General features: G+C 41.1%; 1 protein-coding gene across 4 annotated transcripts in view; it reads right to left on the reverse strand.

The window, feature by feature from the left end:
* LOC149951381 (uncharacterized) overlaps positions 1-21952 on the reverse strand; it is a 212112-nt gene that overhangs the window by 9316 nt on the left and 180844 nt on the right. For 3 of the 4 annotated variants that reach the window (XM_090168026.1, XM_090168025.1, XM_090168028.1), the window contains 11 exons: positions 21384-21585; positions 21178-21309; positions 19470-19729; positions 18128-18384; positions 17000-17282; positions 16051-16363; positions 14055-14310; positions 12559-12938; positions 6212-6435; positions 5304-5463; positions 1835-2063 (listed from right to left, as the gene is read on the reverse strand). In XM_090168026.1, coding sequence (XP_090024152.1) covers positions 1835-2063; positions 5304-5463; positions 6212-6435; positions 12559-12938; positions 14055-14310; positions 16051-16363; positions 17000-17282; positions 18128-18384; positions 19470-19729; positions 21178-21309; positions 21384-21585 — 2696 coding nt within the window. The remainder of the gene's footprint in view (positions 1-1834; positions 2064-5303; positions 5464-6211; positions 6436-12558; positions 12939-14054; positions 14311-16050; positions 16364-16999; positions 17283-18127; positions 18385-19469; positions 19730-21177; positions 21310-21383; positions 21586-21952) is intronic. The other variant, XM_090168027.1, reaches the window with a different exon arrangement.

Consider the following 21952-nt stretch of genomic DNA (forward strand, 5'->3'; position numbering starts at 1 on the left):
TTCGCACAGACTACCGTTTTCACGCGCATAAAGAAAATTCGTTATTTTACGAGTCATTGTAAATTAAGGCAACCCGAATTTTTCCCTTTCGAAATTAAGCTTTTATTTTTGGAACCGCTTTTAAGCCCCAGCCACAATTAAGGACTAACCAAAGGAGTTTTTACATCCAGGCTCTGTTACATTAATTTATCGATTTTATTGGTGCTACCTTAAGTGTATAATATTGTCTCATAAGTGTAACACTTCTTATTCTTCACATGCAAAAGTTTATAGAGAGCTATTCACAAGACAGACTACATTACGGGCTTCATCGTGTGATGACGTCACTCAATTACTAACTCTCAGTCAAATATTCCCCAAAGTGATAAACTTATACACCAATTCGCATATTACATACAGGGAAACAAACCTTTAGAAACATTTTCGGTTGCCATGGGAAAACTAAAGCCCATTGCAACTTTTCCCTTTGGGAATTTTCATACTACCATAAGGTCTACCTAACCCCCGAGTTTCAACAAAATCGGTGATAACCACCTCGAGTAGTCTCCTTGTCAGTTCAGTTGCGAATCCAAGTCGGAACTGGGCGGCAGGGTCAGTGTTTAAAATAGGTTCGCTTAGAAAATTAGCATTGAAACAATACAACTTACGGTTATTATGTTACTTACGGTTAAATACAAATTTATTCGTGAACGTTTTTAGCTCATAGAAATTTCCCCCTCCCCCTAATGACGTCCGTGTGTCAAAGCTAAAGGAATGAGCGGGTGTTCAAAATCCGTTTCCCATTAGTAAAGCCATAAGTCTATCACATTGTTCCTTATTAAAAAAGGTAAACTTCGTTATATTTGCATTAATTAATTAATTAATTAATTAATTTAATTAAATATGCAAATATAAAGAAGTTCACCTTTTTTAATAATCATCATTAGGATATTGGACTTACCACAAACAACTAAGCCTGAATATTGCTCCATAAGTTTGTCACTTTGGGGAATATTTTACTGAGAGCTAGTAACGTAGGGACGTCATCACTACGTCAAAGGCTACGTGTGACGCGTTAGCAAGCAGACGCAAAACTGTGACGAAGCCCGTAATGCAGTCTGTCTCATGAATAGCTTTCAGTGACGAATAGGAAGTGTCACAGTTATGTAATATTATACAAATATGGTAAAGCTGATGACGCGTGTTTCGTCACGAAGTTCGAAGTGACGAATACTTTACGCCATATCCCGTGAACAAGGTTTGATGAATGAAAATACCCTTATGGCATACATCCAGTGATTAAAGGGGAACGGTCAAGCTTTAACCAGTTAGATAGCCCTATAGCCCGTTAAAAACTAAAATTTATGGCGAAAACCGCGTCAAAAAATATTAAAGGGTTAATTTTTAATAAAATAAAGAAATTTCGGGAAATTGAAAAGCGCGCGTCTGCCGCGACACCTGGTGAGAAGTCGGCGAGACAGAAAAAGAACATAAAAGCGCGCGCTGCTGAAGACGCGAAAAATTTGTTTCGCACGCGCGGCGCGTTCCAGGAGACCTAAGCCTAAAAAGCGCGATTTCAAAAGTTAGGATAGTTCGCCAATCGCTCACTAAGGTGCTGCTGGCGCTGGCGATACACCTTAAGATGGCGGCGAAAATTCAAAATTAAATACTTGGCGTTATTTTGCGTTTCAACTTTTTAGGCCAAAAACTATTTTTTCAAGACAAAATAAGGTACGTGTAAGTATATTGAACGTCTTGTTGATATTTTGGTATGCAAATAAGGCGATATTTGGAAAAGCTTGGCTGTTCCCCTTTAAGTGACGCTTGTTGCGACGCGTAGCTCGCTGGTAATTACCTTCTCTTCCAAATCCGCGCCGACTTTGAGGGTTTTGACGGCCACGGCGACCCATCCTTTCTCGTCAACGAAGGCTTCCCCGCCGTACACGGTGCCGAAGGCCCCCTCTCCCAGCTTCCGGTTGATGACGATGTGGTCCCGAGCCATCTCCCACTCGTCCAAAGCCAGCTTGTTGATATTCGTGCCCATCAGACCCAGCTCCTTAATCCTCTTGAACTTCTCTTCGTACCTGAGCAATTACAAACACCGTTTCCATTTCACCAACACTCTTTTATAGCCAAGAAAGGTTTCTACGAAAGCCACAGTTGATTCCCGCGCGCCATCTACCGTCATTCGTACAGAAATGGCGCCATCTACCGTCATTCGTACAGAAATGGCGCCATCTACCGTCTTTCGTACAGAAATGGCGCCATCTACCGTCATTCGTACGGAAATGGCGCCATCTACCGTCTTTCGTACAGAAATGGCGCCATCTACCGTCATTCGTACGGAAATGGCGCCATCTACCGTCATTCGTACAGAAATGGCGCCATCTACCGTCTTTCGTACAGAAATGGCGCCATCTACCGTCATTCATACGGAAATGGCGCCATCTACCGTCTTTCGTACGGAAATGGCGCCATCTACCGTCATTCGTACGGAAATGGCGCCATCTACCGTCATTCGTACGGAAATGGCGCCATCTACCGTCTTTCGTACAGAAATGGCGCCATCTACCGTCATTCGTACAGAAATGGCGCCATCTACCGTCATTCGTACAGAAATGGCGCCATCTACCGTCATTCGTACAGAAATGGCGCCATCTACCGTCATTCGTACAGAAATGGCGCCATCTACCGTCATTCGTACAGAAATGGCGCCATCTACCGTCATTCGTACAGAAATGGCGCCATCTACCGTCATTCGTACAGAAATGGCGCCATCTACCGTCATTCGTACAGAAATGGCGCCATCTACCGTCATTCGTACAGAAATGGCGCCATCTACCGTCATTCGTACAGAAATGGCGCCATCTACCGTCATTCGTACAGAAATGGCGCCATCTACCGTCTTTCGTACAGAAATGGCGCCATCTACCGTCTTTCGTACAGAAATGGCGCCATCTACCGTCATTCGTACAGAAATGGCGCCATCTACCGTCATTCGTACAGAAATGGCGCCATCTACCGTCTTTCGTACAGAAATGGCGCCATCTACCGTCATTCGTACAGAAATGGCGCCATCTACCGTCTTTCGTACAGAAATGGCGCCATCTACCGTCATTCGTACAGAAATGGCGCCATCTACCGTCATTCGTACAGAAATGGCGCCATCTACCGTCATTCGTACAGAAATGGCGCCATCTACAGTCTTTCGTACAGAAATGGCGCCATCTACCGTCTTTCGTACAGAAATAGCGCCATCTACCGTCTTTCGTACAGAAATGGCGCCATCTACAGTCTTTCGTACAGAAATGGCGCCATCTACCGTCATTCGTACAGAAATGGCGCCATCTACCGTCATTCGTACAGAAATGGCGCCATCTACCGTCATTCGTACAGAAATGGCGCCATCTACCGTCATTCGTACAGAAATGGCGCCATCTACCGTCTTTCGTACAGAAATGGCACCATCTACCGTCATTCGTACAGAAATGGCACCATCTACCGTCATTCGTACAGAAATGGCGCCATCTACCGTCATTCGTACAGAAATGGCGCCATCTACCGTCTTTCGTACAGAAATGGCGCCATCTACCGTCATTCGTACAGAAATGGCGCCATCTACCGTCATTCGTACAGAAATGGCGCCATCTACCGTCATTCGTACAGAAATGGCGCCATCTACCGTCATTCGTACAGAAATGGCGCCATCTACCGTCATTCGTACAGAAATGGCGCCATCTACCGTCATTCGTACAGAAATGGCGACATCTACCGTCATTCGTACAGAAATGGCGCCATCTACCGTCATTCGTACAGAAATGGCGCCATCTACCGTCATTCGTACAGAAATGGCGCCATCTACCGTCTTTCGTACAGAAGTGGCGCCATCTACCGTCATTCATACAGAAGTGGCGCCATCTACCGTCTTTCGTACAGAAGTGGCGCCATCTACCGTCTTTCGTACAGAAGTGGCGCCATCTAATATCAGAAAAGAGAAATGCGTAATTTTGATTCCTACAAAACTTAAATGTTATCGGCTTTCGAAAATCTGCCTTAGATGGCGCCATAATAAATTCTAAATCTCCATCTACTATCAGAAAAAAGAAAATTCTTAATTAATATGCCATTTCCTTTTCTTTTGTTTCTACAAAAATTAAATAGTATCTGCTTTCGAAAAACTGCCGTAGATAGCGCCAAAATAAATACAGAAGTGGCGCCATCTACTATCTTGAAAGAGAAAGGCTTAATCCGTAATATCGTTTTTTTTTTGTTTCTACAAAACTAACTAGTATCTGCTTTAGAATACCTACCGTAGATGGAGTCATAATGAATTCTAAAGTGACGCGCCATTTACTTATTAACCCCTCTCATGAATATCATGTACTTGATTAAAGTAAAAAGAGTAGATAACGATGCCCTCTACAGGCGGTCGTGCGAATAACAGAATATGCTTGTACTGATTCAACTAGTGGGAAACAATTGGATTTGGTTTCAGGTTGAATCACCACGATAAAAACATTACCTGGTAACGCTACTAAAAACGTTATAGCTTTACCTCGTTTCATTGATCAAGTTATTTTGATATCACGTGAGATGACGTCACCAATGTTATTTCTCATAAATAAAAAAAACCCGTTCAAAATGGCGGCTATAGCCAAAGCTATGAAATGTCACTGCGCTCAGGCCCGATAAGAGAGGGCGAAGCAGGTACAAATTACCGGGGCCCGTGCAGCCGGGTTTGAACAATTGAGGTATACTTCACCCTGGTTTATCTCGGAAAGAGTATAGCTCTGTGGTAAAGGCTCTCTTTGGGGCCCGAAATTTATATTTTACCGGGGCCCGGGCCCGCAATTTATATTTTACCGGGGCCCGGGCCCGCAATTTATATTTTACCGGGGCCCGGGCCCGCTCTCGGCGGTCCTGACTGCTCTACAGGGAAATGTTATAAAGCCAGGCTATCCTTGTGACGTGTTAGTTAGTTCCAATGTAAGCTTTTTTCCTATAGCTTGTAAGAAATTATTTTGTTTTATTCTTCGATTCTTTCAAACGCGATTTTAGTGCTCCCCGACAGATGGCAGTGCAATTCCCAAATAGCTCCACCTAGTTAGTACTTCTTGTACTAAATGCGGGCTGACTCGCGGGTGCTCAGTATTTTTAATTACGTTCTTGGAAATACGTAATCTTCGTAGCTAAACTTAACGATTAAAATATTTCAATAATTATGATTAGTAAAATAGTGGGTAGTTTTTTGCTCGACAGATGGCATTTGCCATGTAAGCATATTATACTTAGGTATAATAAATTATTTCGTTTGATAAACTAACCTTCTCTTGAAAAAGAGGAAGCCAATGGCGACTAGAAGAGCGAACATGATGAAACCCATCAAGTTTGCAGAGACGATGGCCACTTCGCAAGACACGCCCAAGAACTTTCGGAGGCTCTCTAAAGGGCAGGAACTCACGGCGTCTACCATATTATTAAAAACTGTCAGAAAAAATTATAAAACACGCTGAAGCGGCGAGGTTAGCTGAAACAGGATCCTTTTCTGGAAAGGTTAGCGCACTCTTCGGTTATTTGCGCAACCCGTTCGTCAGTTTTCAGGTGCTGTTTTGCGCTATCTATTCTGGAACCTCAACTACGTACTACAACCATGTGTAGTAAATTGTTTAAAATAATAAATATAAACATTATTTTATGGTCTTCTAAATGATTTATAATAATATCCTATTATTTAAATGTAAATATTAAATGGTTAAAATTCAATAGAAGGCGCACCATAGTGTACATTTTTATTCTATCTATCCTAACCATAGAAATGAGACTAGAAGCACGATTGGATTGTGCTGACGAGTTAGAAGGCTGCCATGAGAGTGGAATCGCCAGTAGTCTTTGTGGGAGCACGCCATCTATTTTAAAGCTTCAATTTTTTTAATAGATGGCGCACTCCCGCGTGGATTAGTAGCGATTCCACTCTCATGGCAGCCTTCTAGCTTGCCCGTTTTTCTTGAGATTGCCGGATAGCGCAGTGGTTCTAGGCTCATTTCTATTTCTATGATCCTAACTAACGCACTAAAAATCGAATTAGCTCTACTAACGGCGTTAGATGGCGCGACTTACTCCCTGTTTCGCCACCGAGAGAAGATTAAGCTCGCGAAGAACGGTAGAGATTGGGAGTGCGCTGACCTCTTCATAAAAAGATCCTGGTTTAAGAGCGGACATAAGTATAGCAGACCTTCGTGACCGTCATGCGGTTGCTGGCCACCTGGCCAGCCGAACTCATCCTTGTACAACGTCAAATTGCCAAATTCCGGGTCGAATTCGGCCACGGTCCTGGTCCGATTGTTGACGTACTGCCAGACAATGACTTTCGTCAGGCGACTCTTTTTGGAGCCGTTGAAGGTCACCCTCCCAGAAACGCCGTCGAAATCGGTATCGTTGATGTACGAGATTAACAACCTACGGACAATCACAGGATTTACAGACTATAATCAAATCTAAAGTCTGTAGGTGCCTTTATCTATACATTAGAGCCAGGGCCGGATTACCCAATAGGCCGACTAGGCCTGGGCCTAGGGCACCAAGCCTACAAGGGGCACCAGGAAGTTTTATCATTTAATTTTCACAATTTTTTTTCCGGAGTAATTTTAGTAAATGTGTCTACATTTTTCGATGCTATGTAAAGCAATCATTTATTAACGTAACTAAAATTGTATTTTCCATAAATTTGTCAATTATAAATTGTAGGGGCGCCTAGCTCGCTTCGCTCGCCACTGAAAGGGGGCACCAAAATTAGCTTGGGTCTAGGGCCCCACAAGGTCTTAATCCGGCCCTGATTAGAGCGCGATTGGCGCCAGAGGTGGGCGCGCTCTGACCTCAAAGAGTGCGCGAGCTCCACTCTCTTGCAAAAAAGAGAAGAGCGCGAGTGCGACCTCCAGTGTCAGACATAAAAAGTACCAGTGTGAGCGCGAGCGCCGCCGTTTAGCTCAATATTAAAGAGCGCGAGCTCGGAACAATATATTATGACGCGCGCTAGTGAAAAATTATAGCATAACGCCCATAGATATAGGAAACGTATATAAAGGTCTAGATAAAAGATTTCAAAGGGAGTGAATACGGAGGTGACAGCTAGCAGAAACGCGTAGTTTCTGCAGGGTATCCTTATAAGGCGCAATCTATCGGTAAGAAAGCTCGTGCTATCGTCGCGAGAGCCATTGTCTCCCGCTTAAAAATGATACTAAAAGTCACCAACAGATGGTGTCTAAAGACTACGGCCTGCGGAAAGGTCAAGCGCTTAGTACTAAAATGCTTCGCGCTCTTGGTCACGTGCCTTCGTCGGTGTCTGCTAGGTGTCAATTCCGTATTTTATGTTAGGCTTAAACGCCCCGAAATTTATCTAGACCTTTATATACATTTCTTATATCTATGATAACGCCCCTACGGCTAGCGTCGACGCAAAAATGTTTAGCCTAAGCCTTGGTTTCCACTAGCGCGTAACGGACAAAACGTTTTAGGCGAGAAAAATACATTATTACGGCCGTCCTAGTGGAAACTAAGATTAACGGAGACTTCTTGCGTTGTGGTTGGCTCCATTGAAAAGCAATCATAACACGGCCTTTAAAGCATGGGCCAAATAATGATAAATCCAGGACATGACTCTGGTACCTTCATACGTACTAAATCGGTCGTTCACCAAAAGTAACGGGCGGCCATTTTAGTAGGCGGGGAAACGGTGCAAATAAAAAAAATTGGGAGCAAAATCAAGCAGAAATTTCCGGTTTCCCGAACGCCATCTTGTGTTGACTAAGTCGAAATTCGGAAATAAGTGGCGGTTGTAATTCGAAAATCCTGCCATATTGGCCCCTCACTTTTAGATTAATGTTAACGATGCTAGGAAAGTATATGTTTAATATTATATAATTATATATATTATATTAATTATGAACCTAGTACGTAAAAAAAGTACTTACATTAATAACCACACGTAGATATGATAACCGTGAATAAATATTCCAGGATATTTACTACGACGACCACGTGTATTATTTTTGAAAACTGCCCCTAAAATATTTGCCCCCAAAATGACGTGGGTCCGCGATCGCGCATTTTTCCCAATAGGGGGCAATAGTGGTCGGGTGTTAGCGCTGATGGACGGGTTTTTCGCATAGAGTCATGTCCTGGATTTATCATTATTTGGCCCATGTTTAAAGCAGGGTTGGCAAAAATGATGTTTTTTTCATAAAAAACAAAAAAACAGTTTTTTATGATTAAAACATGTTTTTTTTGTTTAAAATGAGTTTTTTATTACAACAAAAAAAAACAATGTTTAAAACATGTTTAAAACAGGTTTTAAACCTTTTTTTAGTGGTAGTGATTATGTCTAGCCCTACAAACTACAATCTCGAGACAGAAGAGCAGACGCCACTCACGCCAGATAATCACAAATAACGAGACAAGGCCGGCTTGTACTTTCTTTCACGTGTGCTGCTGCAACACTAAACTAGCTGTTGTGTTCTTGATAATTATAGTTATTTAGGAAGATTTATATATTAAATTCAATTTTTTTTTCGAGCTAGAGGCAATAACTAAAGACATTGAAAGTTGTAAAAAAGGTTGCAAATGGCATTGACTCCTGCACATTTCTTAGGAAATATGCTAGACCCAAGGTTCAACGGAAATCAACTGGATGAGGACCAACGTGACTTAGCAATGCAGTACATAGCATCATATCACCCCTCGATAATGCCTGATGTAATAAAATATCAAGCAAAAATGTCGCCTTTTAAAGACTATTTGTTTTCAGACGTTGTACTCAAAAGTGAAATAAAACTTAGTTCTAGCTCCAGTTTGGCAGAGCAAACTATAGAAGTTGTTAATCAACTTCATACTGCTGTAGCTTCCTCAGCCGGAATAGAAAGAGTATTTTCAGCTTTTGGTCTGGTTCATTCTAAAATACGAAACCGACTGGGAACTGAAAAAGCCGCTTAAGACCTTTTCACACGAGCCAACTTTTCAAATCAAAATGCTGAGTCAGCAAAAATGGATCAGTGATCCATTTTTTTCTCGCGTACTTTTTTGGTGGATCAACTCATCGAACTTTTATTCACACGAACCAACTAGTTTACTCAACTCAAAGTTGACTCATCTAGTTGGATCAAAAAGTTGGCTCGTGTGAATAGACCTTAAGTTGGTTAAAACACTGAATCAAAAACCTTTTCGTGTAAATCGTGTAACTAATGTTTAACTTTTGAATAAATGAAGTAATTTTTAAAAATTTAAATGTTTTTTATAAAAAAAAACAAAATTAACATTATATGTAGCTTAAGGAAAAAAACATGTTTAAAACATTTTGTTTAAAACGATTAAAACAAATTGAAAAAAAACTTGGACCGGTGTTTTAAACATGTTTAAAACATTTGTTTTAAACATTTTGTTTAAAACTTGCCAACCCTGGTTTAAAGCAAGTGTCGGCTCACCGTGAACTAACCCTTTTTTTCAACAGATGTCGCTAGCGTTGAAATAAAAACAAGATACTTAAGCTACATTTGGACCCAAAAGCGGGACATAAAAATATCCCTCGCATTGATTGGCTTGTTTGTAAATTTAATATTAACTTAGGTTATAGTAATTTTTAACAACATATTTTATATGGGATATATAATTTAGGTTAATGTCCACTTTGTAGAGTGTTCATTGTCTAATTATAATAATTATAAATGGTTCTCTGACGACGTTATTGTTTCGCTATTTTGAATTTTAGCTTCCTGCGCCATTAATAGATGGCCCCACGCTCTCCAGTAAAGTCGAGTTTTTCGAAGAATCGGAGAGATCCGTCGAGGAGAATTGAAGCTAACCTGGAGTGGTCGTCTCCCGTTTTAGGCGGCGCAGTAAAAAATTCATGGACATAACAAGTATCGCCATCTATCGTACAACTTTTAATCGGCTTTTCGTCTGCTAGTTTTTCTGTTTTTAGTTGGAATAGCCAATGAACATTTAGTTAATTTCCTTAACAAAATAGGTGCAATATGCAAATTGAAAAGCAAGTCAGGAAAATTCTGCAACCTTCAAATTTGGGGATAGTGATAAATTTATTATTACAAGAACATAATTATAGTGCATTGTCTAAGCCCGTTAGCAATGCAACAGATATATAATAAATAATAAATATATCATTATTTCTTTATATTAAACAATTGTAACAGTTTTTGGATGTTTAGGTCGCTTAGAGAAAGGGGGTCTCTTACCATCCACAAAATGTAAATTACAAACGTGGTGATGTTGTTTTCAAGTTTCAACAGTAATGCTTTGACGGTTAATCGACTCCATTTTTAGATTATATGTATATTTTTCCCATTCTTACCAGGTTTAGGTATGGGATAAAAACTATATCCTTATGGCACTTACAATTGTTAGAGCTAGGAGCAACAAACACAAGGAGAACGCAGCTAGCCTTTAAACACGCTAACGAAGGGTTGTGTACGAATTTCATTGGACGAGCGTCACGAGCCTTTACGATGAACTTTTTACGGACGGGGGGGAAGACAATTTCCGAATTTTCCCCTTCCGACGACAGCAGGCGCTAATGCGTCTAGCCAATGAAAAACGTACGCAAGAAAATCCACGACTTTTGACGGGTTGCGTTCTCCTTGTGTGGGGTGTTGTGTTTGTTGCTCCAAGCTTAGAGTCACTACGACATTTATCATAGCAACAGTACCTTCCCATTACTAAAATTTTTGAACTTGTAAAAACAACATTAAATTCTATGGATATACACACTAACTAATTTCCTAAAGTGAAGTTATGGAGAGGAGTATTAGTCCTATTCAAGCAGTGAGCCAATAAATCAAGCAACGGAATTTTCATATTCGAAAACTAGCAGACGAATTTGTTTTAAACATGTAGAAAAGTTGGCGCTAAACTCTTATGTCCGCGATTCTGGCTCGCGCTGCGTTGCCGTAGAGAGAGAGAGGAGCCCGTAGTGGGTGAATACACTTTTCTATTCCAGGGTACAGAGTTTTCATATTCCTAGTATCCATTGGCATCTCTAATAACAAGGGCCTTATCATAATACAGGTGGCAACATAAGCCTATCATAAGGTCCCCATAAGTAAAGGTCTAAGCTACATTTTTGACGATCACATACCCGTTATTAAGAGGTAGGTATTCAAAATCTGCACCTCCTAGTGGTTACGTTCTCAACTAGGCATTTCATCAAATGAATTTCGCGCGTTGCATGATGATTGCGCAGAAGGCGTGCGCGAACGTTTTTAAACTTAGAACAACGCGGGATAAATCTGCACGGCCAGTTCTTAGCACCGTAGCCAAGGCTTATACACAATTTTATCACTTTCAAATAGTGTTGTAAGTCGGAACATTTTCCGGAAAATGACCGAGGCCTTTTTTCCGGAATATTTTCCGTATTTTTCCGAAAAAAATTTAAAAAAAGTTTTCATTCCATGATTAGCCTAATTTTTTTGAATCTGAAAGTAAAACTAAACCTCTAGACTAGTTTAAACTGATTTACAATGTAACATTATTAATGTTTTGTAGTATGTTTACTGATATTAGACATTTTATATCGATAAAAAGTTAAAAACATAAAAAACCCTTAAAAAGTAATTTATGTTTCAATTTTTTACTTTTCCGATTTCCGGAAAATTTTCTGGAAATTTTTACGCATTTTATTTTTTCCGGAAAACTTAAAATCAACACTTAACTTTGCAAAATGATTCATCAGAACCTAAAACTGGCTTTCCGAAATAAGAAAACTTGTTTCTAGAGGTATTTTTTTTTTTTCAATTTGAGATTTCGACGCGTTTTGCGTGGCATTTATCAACCCGAGCGTGGCTGCTCTATCAAGTAAGATAATATTTTAGATGTAGAAATTTTGAAAAAGAAGATGGCGCTATTGCCCTATCGTCGTAAATTCATTTTCTTCTCGCATGGACAATGCCGTAAACATGGGCCTCTATGGAAGACCTTTACTTATAGGGACCTCATGATAGACTTATGGTGGCAATGATAGAGCCGGCAGTTGCTTCAACAAATGCATGAAAAGTAGGGCTGTGCGAGTATTCGAACTCGACCTCGAATAAGTAATTGGAGAATATTCGTCGATTACCGAGCACCAAAAAAATTGCATATTCGGGTACCCGATTACTCGAATAAGCTGCTCTCTAAACTTGTCGAGTATAGGTTTTTCTATCCTCGTTTCTTCAAAATTCAAAAAGGGGTTTTTACAACTTTTTGGGGGGCAATAAACATATACCTAAAAAGTTGTAGAAACTGTGGTTCATTTAAATTAATGGAATTTTTTTCAGCATTGAAAGTTACTTTATACTCCTTTTAAATTTAATTTCATAATTTCTTGAATAAAACCAGCTCCTAATCTAGTACTCGATAACCCGACTCGTTTAAAATATTACTCGAGGTTTTTTTTAGTTACTCGACTCGAATAAGAGAAAGTTTCCCCTTAATCAAGTACTCGACTTCGATATTACTCGATGAAGAATTTGGTACTCGATAACCGACTCGATTGTCTAAAGGCACTACTCGCACAGCCCTAATTGAAAAGACTCTTACGGCGCCACGTTTTCCTCGTGGAAGCTCGATCTGTAGGCGTCGTTGTAGGTTTTCAGCAGGAGGTCCACGGCTTTAGCGTACACCCAGACCGCATCGTAGGTGAAGCCGGCGAAGAAGCTCTCGCCCACGTCGCCGTTGTCCGTTTGCAAGAGAGCGTTGTTGTAGCGATTGCGCCATTCGCGGACGGTGTCGTTGGTCTCCATGATGGCCTGGTCGTCGGCGAAGAACTTGTAGGCCAGAGCCATGTGCAGGTCCAGGGCGCGAATCATCTGCGAGGTCGAGCACGAGACGTTCTCCGGGTTGTAGTTGCTCGTGTCGAACCAATTGTCCTTGAACCAATACGGCAAGAACCACTGGTAGCGCTGCTTCCCCGTCATATTCTGCAACGACATTGCAAGCTAGAGGCGCGAGCCACAAATACCAAAAAGTTACCCGTGTCTAAGAGAATATTTAATTAGCCTAGCCAGGAAACTATATAGGTATACACTTGGAATGTCAAAGGAAGATTTTTACGGCCGTGATGAAGCTTGTAGAAATGGGCGTGTCTTAAAGCGGGAAAACTCACGAGAAAAACTCACGCGCCTCGCTATTCTCATTCGACGAAAACTCGTCATTAAGCCTATTATATTATTAGCTTACCTGATTATCTCTTTCATAACCATACAAATACCTGAAATTAGGTATCACTACACTTCTTTCGCGAAGACCATTATAATTACTTCAAAATATTAAGTACGATAACAAATTGAGGTTTTTAAATCCATCGTTTTAAAAGCCTTTTTTGCGCGGGAAGATCGCCTATTTGTTACCATGACGACGCATTCTTTTCGCGTCAAACCTCGAGCCAATGAATTTGAAATGTCGCGTGACGTCTTACACTTGACGTAGTTAAGCCCCGCCTTTTTCTCGACGCGCTTTCATATCACCGTCCCAATGGAACCTTAGACATTCCAAGTGTATACCTCTATAGTTTCCTGCCCTAGCTGATTATTATTATTATTAACCCATAAATACCAAATACAATGCGCCTCGCCAGGGGGAGATTTTCTTCTGGTGATTACGTCACTTCTTAACTAGCTCCGAGTAAAATATTCCCCAAAGTGACAAACTTATGGAACAATATTATTATAAAAAATAGCTTATTTGGTAATTTACAACAAGTTGGCAAGCCAAAATATACCTCTCCTCGGAAGAGTTTTTAATTTTCAGTGAAGCGTAACTGTATCCGTGGTTCTGCGGTAGAACGCTCACCTGTCGTGCAAGAGGGCTCGGGTTCGAATCCCGGCCGATTAAGAAATTATACTACACCCAATGACAAAAAGAGGGCGCTTTTGGAAAAACCTTTTCCCCGATTCTAAGAAACTGCGTACGCAGTGATTACCCTTTGCCCCGAAAATGCGAACGCGACAGACAGACCCACAGACAGACAGACACGGTGGTTGTATAACCCCTCCTAGGGTACAAAGTCCCCTCGGAGAGGTAAAAACGGTGTTTACCATTTTGTAAGCTTCGCACATGACGGCTCGGGCGACACTGTCGGGCAGATCTCCGATGATAATTCGGAACCCTTCCGACTTGATTCTGTCCAGGTATTCTCTGACGTGGTAGGTGTTGGGGTCGCTGGGTAGTTTTAGCTCTTTGAAGGCGATGCCGTTCTCCTGTTGGCTGGCGTACTCCGGGTACATCGAGCCCACCGTCAACACGACCACCTTTCGCCAATGCAGCCTCTTGAACAGCAACGGATACACCAGACTGTCATCAATAGTCAATTACTCAATTAGCTCCAGTTAATTTACATTCTTATTCTACGAATATAAACAAGAATGAATTCAGGGTAACAGAGCACCCTGTTTGCCTCGTGATTTCCGGAAGAAAAACCACACCATTCCACTCGACCTTTAGCAGTGTAATGAAGACATTCTGGCTACCAATTATCCAAATGCATTCTTGGTATTGCAAGTTCTATTCTTCACACGGAACATTTTACTGACAAAGGAGAGTACCCGAGGTGTTTATTGCCGATTTTGTTCAAAGTCGGCCGTAATGTAGACCTATATGAGATATGAAATTTTCCAAAAGCAGACGTTGCACAACTAATTCTATTGGCCATGGCAACCGAAAATGTTTTTGACCACTTAAAACAAAAAAATCTCCATTTAAAAAAGCATACGATTTTTTAAAAAATTAAAAGAAAATTGAAAATCACGAAATGGTTAATTTGGACCACATTGTAATCAAGTTTGGGTATATTGTAACATTTTTGGGGTAAAATTGTAACAATGTTTGGGTGAAATAAGGAAACATTTCTTATTTTTGTTTTAAGTGGTCAAAAACATTTTCGGTCGCCATGGCAAATCGAATGGGTAGTGCAACCTCTCCTTTTGGAAAATTTCATCTCATATAGGTCTACATTATGCCCGACTTTGAACAAAATCTGCAATAAACACCTCGGGTATTCTCCTTGTGAGAGCTATTCACAACGGAGAATATCATTTCGTGTCCGATTGCTCAGTGCCTCGCTAAAGGAAGATTTTCTACCAGTAATGACTTCACCCCGTTAATAGTTCTCAGTAACATATTTCCCAATTCATACTTAAGGAAAAATAATAGACTTTTGTTAAAAATTATATTCCACATTAGTGTGTCACGGGGTTAGCACTTTTTGGATTTTTTTTTAAATAAAAATCAAATAAATCTATATATTGAATTGATTGATTTATATACAATGAATGGATCTTTCCTGTACCATTAAACGTGATTTTACTTTGATCAGGTAGCTAATCTTGAATTAAATGAAATCTTAATTAAATTTAATTACTATTTAATATTTTAGTTTGCTAGGTATTTTATTGTTTTAAGAACCTATTTTTTCCATTTGTATTCCTCCATTGAAATACATTGTGTGATTTAAATCAATGATTTTTTAAATCACTTGATTGAAATCAGCCAACCCTAGTGGGTCAGTTCCCCTTTGTTTTAAATATTTACTAGAATGAGAGCGCATTTTTAGTGAACTTCAGAACGAGTCACTTGACGGAACGGGAGGTGCTACCTGAAATTCGTCCAGAATGTTTTTGACGATTCTGTGGACCTTTAAGTAATTATTTCGACAAACTGAAACCTAGGAGCAACAAACACAAGGAGAACGCAGCTAGCCTTTAAACACGCTAACGCAGTGTTTGGTACAAATTTCATTGGACGAGCCTTTATGCTGAACGTTTAACGGGCGGGGGGGGGAAGACAATTTTGGAATTTTCCCCTTCCGACGGCAGCAGGCGCTAAAGCGTCTAACCAATGACAATTGTACGCAAGAAAATGCACGGCTTTTGACGGGTTGCATTATCCTTGTGTAGGGGGCTGTGTTTATTGCTCCTAGCTGACACGCTTATGGATAATATTTAAATACTTATAGTTCCATGGGTGGGTAGACATTGAATTTGCAAGTATTTATCTAGTAGCAAACCCCCACGGATAACCTACGACGTATCTTACCGAAATAAATTATTTTCCGGGATGGTTCTGAAGAAGTAGGGACTGTTTTTGAAGGATGACCCTTCCGCCGAGTAGCTGATGATGAGAGTCCTGAAGAGGTTGGCCACTCCGACGATTTGATCCACCGTCTCCGAGCAGGCTGGACCCAAGATTCCGATAAGTCGCTTGTAGATGACGGCGTCGGTTATGTATCCGATGAAGGTCTTCATGACGGCTTCGTTCGAGCACGAACCGTCGTTCGTTTGCAGTTCCAACGTGTATTTCTCCAGAATATTCGAATCCTTGTTGACGTCGTCAATCGCCATCTTGGCGGCTACGTGCGGAAAATTAATTACACACTTCCGTCCCATTAACGTGAAAACGACGGGAGGTTATTCGGTAGTCAAGGTTATGATGACGTTTAGAATTTAATATGACCGTTTGTCGCCAATGTCATAGTGGCGTTATTAATCTAATTCAGGTCATAATGGCGTTATGAATCTAATTCAGGTCACAATGGCGTTATGAATCCAATTTTACCTTTTGTCGCCAAAGTTATGATGACATTATGAATATAATAAAAATAATAATACCCAAGGCACCACCTTAGGCCCAAGTCATCTAGCGACTTTTAATGCCTTTAAACAGGTGGCGGGGTCACAATGCGTAGGAGGGTGGTGGCAAGCCCTTCATGCCAAGCGAGCCAACAGCTCCCTACACTTACTATTACCGTTAACCACAACCAGTTTTATGGAAAAGGGAAGTCAGGGGAACCACTAATTTGACCTTCGTCGCCAAGGTCATGATGGAGTTGGGAACTTTTCATCCCCAAGGTCATGATAGTATGACGAACACAATTTTTACTCTCTTCGTTCAGATCGTGATGAAGTTAGGAATTTAATAAAACCTTTCGTAGATTATCCAAAAACCTTACGTCTGTTCCCAGGTAAGTTTAAAGCTATGAAATTACCAATGTGGACACTCTGCTTGTAGTCTCCGGTCATGGGGAAGATGCCCCCAATGTACAGTTTAAAGCTGCGATTGTTAGAGTCCGGATCCAGCCACAGAAGCCACTTGCCGTCGTTCTGACTGGCCCATTTGCAAGCGATCGAGCTGGGCAACGGTGGTTTGGAGCCTCGATTGTCCGCCTGGTACAAGTCCAGAAGTTCGAAGTACTCTTCCGGACTGAAATGCATCTGGCGCACCAAATGATACACCTCGGGCAATTCAGTTTTGATGTTGGACCACACTACCTGCAAAATATTCCCCAAAAAATATCAAGAATATTTCCCTATTTAAAAAAAAATATCTTCGACATTTAGTAAAGGGAAATTTCGATTTAAACTTTAAATAATAGTGAATGTCAAAAAGTGGGCTTTGTTGCTTAGCAATTATTGTATAAAGAAAAAAAAATTATTTAAAAAGTGATTATCATATTCCCCGACAGATGGCAAAGTTATATTATATGTAAACTTCGCTAAGGTAACCACGACGATCACGGTAAAAATCGGGAAAAGATAGAGGTAACTGAGAATAGACCACACTATGTTTCTATTATGTACTCTTTTTATAATTTTTAATCTTTTTATAATATTTTATGGCATGAATCCATACCTCTACTTGGAATGCTTATCCAGCCGTATCGTGTATGGTAAGATCACTCTGACGGCTTTGGCCCCGTCTACGAGAGAAAAAATCCCCTCTGCACGCGCTCCCCTCTCACGTTGTTGTTTGTTAAGTTAACATAGTGACGTCAATAAAACCGTCAGCCACATCGCGAGGAACATCTGCCGTGATAAGCATTCCTAGTAGAGGTATGGATTCCTGTTTATGGTTATAATAGTAATTATTCTAAATTTTTATATCAATATTAATCTTTAAAAACACGCGACAGATGGTTCTCTTTATACGCAATAGATGTCGCCACTAAATATTAAGACTATTTTAGATCCTAACTGTTTGTTGGTTCTCAAGTGCATAGACTTGTTCTGTTTAGAACGGAAGTCGATAAATTCGTCCACTTAAGAGAGGGGGGGGGTAAATTACAAGTTCCCCGCGTGTGGGTCATTAGGGGCCAACACGTAATAGGCGGACCCACCTTTTCAAGTTGGTTAATTTCGAACTCGCAAGGCGAATCAGCCGTGGATATGTTCCGTTCCTCGCAGTGGGGGAAGGCGATGTTGACGAAATTGCTCCTTCGGGTCAACGTGTTCGGCTTCCAGTTGAAAAACAAGACAGGTTTCGATTTGTTAATCCTCTCCACGACGAATTTCTCCAGATTGGGGCCGACCCAAGCCACTTCCACCAGCAACTTTCTCGACTCGATATCCGCTTTAAGTGACGACAAGGTTCGGTCTGAGGGTTCAATTTACGGATTGTTATCCAAAAATTAATGCACGAAAATGAATTTTAGTGGCATGAATAGTGTAGCGGTCCCGACTATTCCGAAAGTTTTACGGGCGAACGTAAAGGTTATTTGATCTTTGTTTATAGCCAGTGTTTCTTTCAGGCATCTCTCCGGGGGGCGAAGTCTATCACCCCCCCCCCCCCCGGAGCTTCCCTTTTGCCGACGCCACTGCCAGGCGTGCATGGAGTGCTACGCTCGCCACTGGATACCGGCACCCCCGGATATGATATCTGGGAAACCCTCCCGAAGAAAATATTCTGAAAGAAACACTGTTTATAGCGGTCTCCACTATACCCGAAGGGCTGATCACTCCGCGTAATCGGTGTACAGAGCCGTACCTTTGACTGTACTAATGGGATTACGCTTAATCTTAGAAGTCCCTGCCCTTGGCAGTGCTAATCTAAGCGTAATCCGGTGTACAGACTTTCTAAGAGTGGTTAGCCCCTCGACTATACCGACAGATTTACGGGCTATCATGGTGGTTTCTTTTCGCTTGTTCCGGGATTTCGGAGTCGGATAAAAAGAGTAATTTTACTCTCATTTTACTCTGATACTGTGCTGGCGAATTGTTTGAGTCGGAGTTAAAACGTTTTTCCAAAATGGCTGCCTGTGGCCTTTTCAGCCGATAAATTTTGGCTAGCAAAATCCGATTTACTCCTTTTTAGGAGTAAAAAGAGTAGCCCTAATTCTCCGGAACAAGCGAATAGTTTATGGGGCAGAGTAATTATCATCCCCGGAACAGGCGAATCAAACGTTCAAGGTTTAAAAGAGTACACTTTTAGTCCGAGAACAGGCGAAAAGAAATCACCTTATAATTAAAATTAATCGTAAATTACTTGAAATGATGAAAGATAGATTTTAAAAACGTGGGGAATCGGTTGGTGAATTTAAAAATTGTCTACGATGAATAGTCTCCTCGCTTAAAATGTTATCTAACGCGCTGTTTAGAGCTAGCATAGCAGTCTCAGTCTGCGATTCCGCCAAGCTACACTATTCATAAAAAGGACGATATCGTTGGCGAGAACTGACTCACCTGGATAGTCGGCTAAGATTGTGGCGCATTTATGTTTGTGACATAAAGCCGGCTTGTAAATTCCTTTGACGCAGTCTTCAAGCATGCAGTAATGCGAGCCATTAACCGGTCCGATCCGGGTGTAGGTGCTGAGATTGTGTTCTTCGGAGAAGTCGAAGATCTCAGCCACGTCCTTCCGCTGGTACGCTCGCCAATGTTCCAGAATGTATCCCTTGGGGTCGTACTCGTCTACGAGACTCTTGGGGATGTACCAACCAGCTCTGCAGGGACAAACGGTAAAGGTTTTTGTTCATTCAAGCAACCGTCAAGTACCGGAATGCGGATGCAAGCGGAGACATTCGCCACTAGTATCGTGACCAAGCTACAGGTCCTCTAAGCAGACGGCGTCTGATTATTCCAACAACTATTTCTTCCATTAGCAGTCGTGGCAGCAAGTATTTCTTCCATAGATAGTATTGACAACAAGTATTTCTTCCATAGATAGTATTGACAACAAGTATTTCTTCCATAGATAGTATTGACAACAAGTATTTCTTCCATCGGTAATCTTGACTAAAAGTATTTATTCCATTGGTAGTCTGGATAGCAAGTATTTATTTCATTGGTAGTCTTGATAGCAAGTATTTATTCCATCGGTAGTCTTGACGACAGCAAGTATTTATTCCATCGGTAGTCTTGACGACAGCAAGTATTTATTCCATCGGTAGTCTTGACGACAGCAAGTATTTATTCCATCGGTAGTCTTGACGACAGCAAGTATTTATTCCATCGGTAGTCTTGACGACAGCAAGTATTTCTTCCATTGGTTGACTTGATGACAGCAAGTATTTATTTCATCGGTAGTCTTGACAGCAAGTATTTCTTCCATAGATAGTATTGACAGCTAGTATTTATTTCATCGGTAGTCTTGACAGCAAGTATTTCTTCCATTGGTAGTCTTGACAGCAAGTATTTCTTCCATTGGTTGACTGGACAGCAAGTATTTATTCCATAGATAGTCTTGACAACAAGTATTTATTCCATCGGTAGTCTTGACAGCAAGTATTTCTTCCATTGGTTGACTGGACAGCAAGTATTTATTCCATAGATAGTCTTGACAACAAGTATTTATTCCATCGGTAGTCTTGACAGCAAGTATTTCTTCCATTGGTTGACTGGACAGCAAGTATTTATTCCATAGATAGTCTTGACAACAAGTATTTATTCCATCGGTAGTCTTGACAGCAAATATTTCTTCTATCGTTAGTCTTGACAGCAAATATTTCTTCTATCGTTAGTCTTGACAGCGAGACGAAGGTGTATTTTTAAGCTCAGATGACCTCTAGCTGGGTCACGCTAATAGTGGCGAATGTCTGCACTTACATCCCCATTACCGGAGACCTACCATGGATTAATTAGCTAGTATCGCTAAAGGATGTACCTCAACTCGAAATTTAAAGATTTGAAACGTGAAACCTACTAGATCTGATACCACCATTTACTATGGCTACTTATACAGAGATATTGCTTGAAATCCGCTTCCGTCAGGTCTAATATTACTACGAGTATTTATAAATATGAACCAATAACTAAAGCGAACAAATTGTAAAAATCTAATGGTTGTGGTACATCCTTTAACTTGCAAAAAAGGTTAGGGTGCCCGACGTGAAGTTAGTGCAAGGTCAAAATAATGCTAAAGCCTAGAATGTTTACTGATTCCTGTCCGTACCTTCCGATGGGTCCCAAGGGACCACAGTCTTCGATCCGGCCAGTGTTGGTCATTTCTTCCATATCGAAACCGGGACTTAACCAAACCTCCAGATTGATCATGCTCTTCGGGACCTCATCAGCCTTCGAAGTACTGTTGAAAAATAGCAGTCATTATTTGGTACTTTTGTTTCTATACTAAGAAGACGCGAAGTGAGCGTTATGTACTTGAGTCGTCCCAGCGCTTCCCGGGCCGTGAAGAAAGTGCCTTTGGTGCGAACTATTCTGACTTCCGCGTAGCCAACGACTTCTTTCAGCAGGATGAACAGGATTTCCGTGACTAGTTGGTGGGTGATGCGGTCGCTCGTCTCCAGCACGATCGGAATCTGCTTCTGGTTGAAGATGAACGTTTTCATGTGTTCCTGATTGGCTGCAAGAGCAAACAAACACATTGGTCTACCATGTTACCAGTGACACTTGGATGGACTACAGCTCTGATTAGGTATAAGTCTCACACACACTCAAAGTATTATCTACCGCATCTACGTCATAGTAAGAACTCTCACAGTGACCCCGTAAGTATGAACTACCACACCGATTTCATAGTATGAACTACAACACCTATTTCATAATATGTACTACCACACCGATTTTAGTATGAAATACCACACCGATTTCATTGTATGAACTACCACACCGATTTCATTGTATGATCTACCACACCTAACCCTTAGAATAAACTACCACACCTATCCTTTAGAATGAACTACCACACCGATTTCCTAGTATGAACTACC

The sequence above is a fragment of the Leiobunum rupestre genome, chromosome 3 (assembly GCF_980474605.1).
Source record: "Leiobunum rupestre chromosome 3, qqLeiRupe1.1.hap1, whole genome shotgun sequence".
In the NCBI taxonomy this organism is placed as follows: Eukaryota; Metazoa; Arthropoda; class Arachnida; order Opiliones; family Sclerosomatidae; genus Leiobunum; species Leiobunum rupestre.